At 41.7% G+C, this 6458-nt stretch overlaps 2 protein-coding genes across 2 annotated transcripts in view; one reads left to right on the top strand and one right to left on the bottom strand.

Annotated features, from left to right (window-relative positions):
- The window catches only part of LOC137785239 (zinc finger protein 599-like), a 6336-nt gene extending 5498 nt beyond the window's left edge, over nucleotides 1-838 (bottom strand). The window contains exon 1 of the mRNA XM_068576384.1: nucleotides 668-838. The gene's annotated coding sequence lies outside the window, so the exon portion shown is untranslated. The remainder of the gene's footprint in view (nucleotides 1-667) is intronic.
- Nucleotides 1-3250, top strand: part of LOC137784513 (zinc finger protein 492-like) — a 3430-nt gene extending 180 nt beyond the window's left edge. The window contains exons 1-3 of the mRNA XM_068575257.1: nucleotides 1-157; nucleotides 2263-2726; nucleotides 2822-3250. The exon at nucleotides 1-157 is cut by the window's left edge and continues 180 nt beyond it. Of these exons, the coding sequence (XP_068431358.1) occupies nucleotides 13-157; nucleotides 2263-2726; nucleotides 2822-3154 (942 nt within the window). The 5' untranslated portion in view covers nucleotides 1-12 and the 3' untranslated portion in view covers nucleotides 3155-3250. The remainder of the gene's footprint in view (nucleotides 158-2262; nucleotides 2727-2821) is intronic.
- Nucleotides 3251-6458: the final 3208 nt, after the last annotated feature.

Genomic DNA, 6458 nt, shown 5'->3' with positions numbered 1-6458 from the left:
GCCCGCGCGTCCATGTCTCAAGAAGAAATGCTGAGACTGTTGGTGAAGCAGCGAGTCCACGCGGTCGTCGAAGAGACTTTTGGGGACTTGGACAGATTAGCAGCAGATTATGCGGAGACCGTTTCTCTTTTAAGAGAACACGAGCTACTCGGATCAGGTTTGTGCATTTTCATTATTGTTCCCGGTGTTCCACCGAAACTGCTTCTTCTTTTTAACCTACTGGTTTCTCTACACGTGCGTGCGTTGTGTTCACACCCACAAACATATTGCTGGAGATCTTCAAGCTACATTTCATCTCCATTGCGGCGATCGCGAGGCTACGACCAGACACCAGTGCGGTTACATGGATTCGAATTACTGGCTTAGTCGGACTAAAATCGAATTATCCCGTTCATGTAAACACCTTTATTCGAATAACTGCGTCCGACTACGATCCGATTAACACCCCTGGATAACTCGATTCGACTCGATTGATAATTCGAATAACGCTGTATGTAAACGCTGAATCGGATCGGAACTGGACAATGCGTTTGTGCGCATGCTCAAGATCCCGCCGCCTCCTCCCTCCCCCCTCCCAGGTCGTGACCCGGAAGTCAAAAGAGACGATAAGTTGTCACGGCCGGCAGAAACAAACAAACGTAAAAGTCGGGTTACAAGACGATACTACCTTCGGTGGGTGACCCCGCTAGCTCCCGGGTGTAGCCAGCTAGCGCTGCTGCTAATTCCCTGTTTGCTCTCCGCTAGCTCCCTGATGTAGCCAGCTAGCGCTGCTGCTAATTCCCTGTTTGCTCTCCGCTAGCTCCCTGATGTAGCCAGCTAGCGCTGCTGCTAATTCCCTGTTTGCTCTGCGCTAGCTCCCCGACAACCACCGAAGCTAGCGGGGTTCTCTCAATTATGAAGAGTGAAGAGGTCAAGCGGAGATGGCTGTATCACCACGACATGTAATGAAAACAGCGCCACCTATCGTATCGGATATGACATGCATTCGGCCAACGATTCGATTTATTCACTGCCATGTATATTAGGATAATAGCAGTTGGCCCGAAAGAGAGCATAGTCCGACTAAAGCAAGATTCGAATTAATACCATCATGTAAACGCACTGACATGGAGCAGTTTACCTTGAAAGGCGCACAGGTCATGGGAAAGTAAGCACTTTGTCTCTTCACCCCTCTCGGACTATTGACCCCAACTGGACACTGATATCCATTACACATCTAGCACATATCAGTTTCTAAGCTACATGTTTTCCTTAAGAATACACATGTGATTTATTTTCCTCCGACACTTAGCCGATGGACAGAAAAAATCTTCCATCATAATTGTACAAACCATTAAAACATTTACATTACAAAAGGTTTCACAATAATAAAATGTGAATGTGAGTAAATTAGGTACTACAGTAACCTTGCGATATAGCAATATTTCTACAATATATTCTATCACCAGCTGCCTTTACTTGCATAATTTACTATAATAACATACATGGTGAGCTACGTGTATTACCGTTGATGTGACAATAGAAAAAGCAGTAAATGATGATTAATAATGATACAGTGTTTTAATTAATAGTGCTCTACGAATCCTTTAGCCTCTTCTATAGCTCAGCTGCAGTACAGGAGACTCTAAAAGGGTCGGACAGCAGACGTGAACAGCGATTTGAATCCTGATGGGAACCGTGTGTCCACTGTTTTATGTTGACAGTCAACAAGTGATAACTTTTGGTGATAATGCTGTCAAAATCCTGAATGAAAGCTGCAGCAATCCGCTCCATTGTATTGTTTCAAAAGACACTCTAACTCCTGTGTGTATGATTTACTGTAGGTCCTTAAAGTAACACAATGACAGTTAACACTCATGTTTAATCTGGATGAATGAGTGCTGCACAGGGTAGAATATAGAGATAGAGATGAAAGTCCGTAGTCTTTAATATGAAGTATTTGCGATATAAAACAGCACAGGAATTTTTATTTCTTAAGTCACATCTCATCTGTATTAAAGGAACCTTTTGGTCTGGTGAACTGAAACAACTTGTTACCTTGAGCAGAAATACTGTATAAAATCTTTTTACAGTCAACATTCCATGTTTATTCCAGCATCCTTGCTCTCCGCACTTTTGTCCTGCTGTTTACAAATGTCATTGTGTTATTGTTTTGTGTTATGTATTTCAGTGTTTGTCCATGAAGAGACTCCTTGAATGTCTCCACCAATAAAAGCTGATATCAATCTGAAGTCACAGTTGTCCATAATGTGCTCCCTGCAGATGTCCAGCAGCTGTTGGCAATTAAAGCAGACGCCCCTCCTGGTGGCCTGGACCTCGACCCGGAGGACCAGGAGCCCCTCCACATAAAAGAGGAAAAGGAGGCTCTCTGGACCCGGCTTGAGGGAGAGCTGCTTATTGTGCAGGAGGAGGCTGATATCACCACGTTCCTGAGAGACAGAGAGGACTGTGTGGTATCAGGACCAGCCAGGAACCTAAATACACATCGTCATTCACAACCAAATGCTGATGATGAAAAGGCTTCGGCATCTTCTGAGACGGAAGTCACTGTTTGGAAGGAGACCAGGGCACCTGAGTCATTTAGTTGTGATGAATGTGGGAAAAGATTGACACGACAGGGACATCTGAAGAGACACATGAGAGTCCACACAGGAGAGAAGCCGTTCAGTTGTGAGGTTTGTGGGAAAAGATTTACACGACAGGGACATCTGAAGACACACATGATGGTCCACAGAAAATAGAATGTTTCTTCTAGTTGTGAAGAATTAATGATGGATGCTTTTGTTCTTCTTTCTCACGTGTTTATTAAAAAAAAAGAAAGTACAATGCTGATGATATAAAGGCTTTGGCATCTTCTCAGACTGAAGTCACTGTTTGGAAGGAGACCAGGGCACCTGAGTCATTTAGTTGTGATGAATGTGGGAAAAGATTTACACATCAGGGAAGTCTGAAGTCACACATGATAAACCACACAAGAGAGAAAACATTCAGTTGTGAGGTTTGTGGGGAAAGATTTTCACGACATGGACATCTGAAGAGACACATAATGGTCCACACAGGAGAGAAGCCATACAGTTGTTTTGAATGTGGGAACAGATTTACACGATGGGAACGTTTAAAGGCACACATGAGAGTCCACACAGGAGAGAATTAGTTTCTTCTAGTTATGAACAATTAATGATGGATTAATTGACAATCAATGACATACTGTGTGTCTGTGATGGAGGAAAATAAAAACTGTACAAATACATCTGTGTTTAGCTGTGTAATGTTTCAAAATCTACATACAAAGATATTTATGCACGTTTACTTTGTTACTGAAACTTTGATGACACTTCATTTAACAGATCCTATAATTTCATATAATTCCCTAGAAATAAGCTTCTATGTAACTGTAACTCACAGGAAGGTTCTTGGAAAAGATATGGTGGATAGTTAAGTTAAGTTTAAACTGCCTGATCTAATTAGTGTCTCTTGTCACCTAGAAAGGCTTTATTATCAATTCAACAGTCCTGATATTCTGCGTGGAAAAGAGCAAGTTGACCAACATTCTGCTTTTCATACTTGGCGTGCTGACTGCTACATTTCTGGAGGTCAAAGAACAAAATGTACTTCAGCTATTTCGTTATGTTGAGGTGGAACTCGGGGTGAATATCTTGATTATTTAAACAGCTGATTTTCATTTAGTTTTGTTCTGTTATTTCTGTTAAGCTTACCGTCTTTCTTTCGCAATATCATTTAGTTTCATTAGATGGAAACTTTTAGCCAAAGTCCTCATTTTCGAAGGGGACTTCATTTAGTTTTGTCTTTTTTTCGATCATGAAAAATCGTCAAATAGTTTAAGTGATCGTCTCCGTTGACAAAATAAACGCTGCTTAGCTGAACTTTAAGCTCCAACCTCTGATCTCTGTCGCCCCTAAAGAAGTGTTATGGTGAGGACGGCCTCCGAGCGAGACGAACCACGTTACCCAGGTTTAGAGCTCTACTCCTGGGCCGCTGGGACTGAAGGAGGGGTATATTATGTCATCTGAAGCTTCACCACTAGATGGTGCCAAATCCAACACATCACATTATTTCCAGGAAAGTAAGTAAGTAAAAATGTTTGGAACAACCTCAACTAATATAGCCTGTATTTCTCTAATCTTTTTTGTTGTTGGTTCTTTTCTTCATTTTGCAAAAAGTGCTGATCACAACAGTCCTCACTCGCCCTCAATTCTTGATCCACAGGAGGAGGAGGATCTTTTAGTGAAGGTCTGACGGCTTCCTCTCGTGTCTTTAATTTACCAAATATGTAATGTGTGATTCAGTTTTGTGGTTGAGGATTTATTGCATTCTGCTCAAGGGTAAACATGTGTGTATTCTGTATTTCTAGTCCTGTATAAATCTAATGTAATTTGTAAAAAGTTGTGATGCGAGTCCTGCTTATTGAGTATTGGTGTCTCACACTCAAGCACATGGCAGGTGATGCCAGTACGTCTCTGAGGGTTCAGGGTTTGAGGGTTTAGGGGGGACATTGGGATTGGGCCTGAATGTTAGTTTGAGTCCCGGTGGGCAGGTGAAACCTTGCATGGTAGCCCCTCCCATCAGTGCATGAATGGGTGAATGACAACATGTAGTGTTAAAGTGCTTAAGTACAAGTTGTGATGGAAGATTTTCTCTGTCCATTTGCTAAGGAGGAACGGAGTCTCTTAATCAAAGTTGTCTAATGTCCTTTATATTCCTGCAAGAATGACAAGTATGCAACAGCTACTCAGAGTTGTCTGTGACACGAGATTCAATGAAACAACAGTCACAACTGTACTTCACACATGATGAGGGTTAAACCTCCAAGCCATGGTGAAACAAAGAAAAACTTTTGAGTCATGGTATGTTTCCTTCGAACCACCTCGGCTGACTCCTTTCCACACATTACATTACATTCAGCTGACGCTTTTATCCAGAGCGACTTGCAATAAGGTCATACAACGGTGAGTACAAACTCAAAAATGACGTCTCATCTCGTGAGTAAGACCTTCAAATCAGTGAATAAAAACTATAAAATAAATACACAATTGTACACAATATTTTGTTATGTAGTCATGTGATTTGTTGCAGCACAATGCTGTCCCATTCATAGTCACACCAGTTCAAGTCCCTGAGGGTTTGAGGGTTTAGGTGGGACATGGGGATTGGGCCTCATACCTCACTCACCGCAGACACAGCATGCGGGAGCAATTTGGGGTTAAGTGTCTTGTCCATTGTTACGGCGTAGCGAAGCCAGGGATCAAACCACCGATTGTAGGACGACCCAGCTCCTCCACTGAGCCACAGTCGTCGTCTGAAGACCCCATAGGCTGTAGTGGTGTCACCATCCAGTTATATTAAAGGTCCTCTGTCCTCATACTGCAGTACACGGGCCATTTGTCTCAGTGTTGGCTTGTGTGGCCCTCAAGCAGTAGTTTTGTCACGCCCACGTTGGAGGAAGAACAATGTTCATGCCTCACCGCCTCAACACATTTATTTAAAAAAAAATAGTCCATGCTGAATTTTTATTTAATAACCTTTTGTGACTACTCCATCCGTGCTTTTTCAAATAATAGAATAAAGAACATTGTAAGCACTTTGTTAGAACAATGTTAGAATAAAGATATGTCAAAAATAACTAATATTTGGCCAAAAGAAGCTTATTGTGGCTGCAATCAACCTGTTTTGTACTGAATATCTTTTCAAGATAATAACAGTAACATGCAACCCGTTCAGTGCCGATATGTGTGAGCCATCACCTTGTATCAGTGTGAGTGAGCTGCTTCATACAAACCTTTTTAAAACGGGGTTACAGATTTGATACGTACGCTCTCAATTCATGTTCAATGTTGAGCTGAGATCTGTGTTCTGTTTTGAGAGACGTAACAGCTTAATTACTAAGGATGTGTAAAATGAGAATAAAGAAAATAGAAAGTAGGCTCAGATCTGGGGCAGAGTTTACACTTCAAGGGTTAAATAGTTTTGGGCTCTTGGGTTCTGTTTGACTATTACAATATCAAGTATTCAGGGCATCAGCTCTGAATATTTTAGGGTGGCAAAGATCAGACGGATGAGGCGCCTCGACCGTGGAACCAGACCGGATGCCTCTGAGGTGAGTCTCTTTGTCTCTGTGTGAGAAGTGAAGCGTCTCAGAGGTTCTAGATTTCAGTCTAAAGGTCTCATCAGTTGAGCTTTTCTCAGATCCTCAACAGGCATATAAGAATAGAAAAAAAAGCTGCACTTTGAGGGGGCTTCCTGGTTCATACATGTAATATAGACATGTTTTTACTGTCATACACACAGATAACACACAGTTATTCTATACAATGAAAAGCTTATTTTGCTCGGTCATCCTGATGCAGAATTACAGTTAACTTAAGGTAAAATAAATACATAAATAAGACATAACAGCATTGCACAAAACTATGATAACAGGATTGCTCTGATAAATATGA

This window comes from Clinocottus analis, unplaced genomic scaffold (assembly GCF_023055335.1).
Source record: "Clinocottus analis isolate CAN_PGR_092001 unplaced genomic scaffold, fCliAna1.0.p SCAF_1, whole genome shotgun sequence".
In the NCBI taxonomy this organism is placed as follows: domain Eukaryota; kingdom Metazoa; phylum Chordata; class Actinopteri; order Perciformes; family Cottidae; genus Clinocottus; species Clinocottus analis.
Note: the sequence above shows the minus strand (reverse complement) of the source record. Positions and strands in the feature narration are given on the sequence as shown.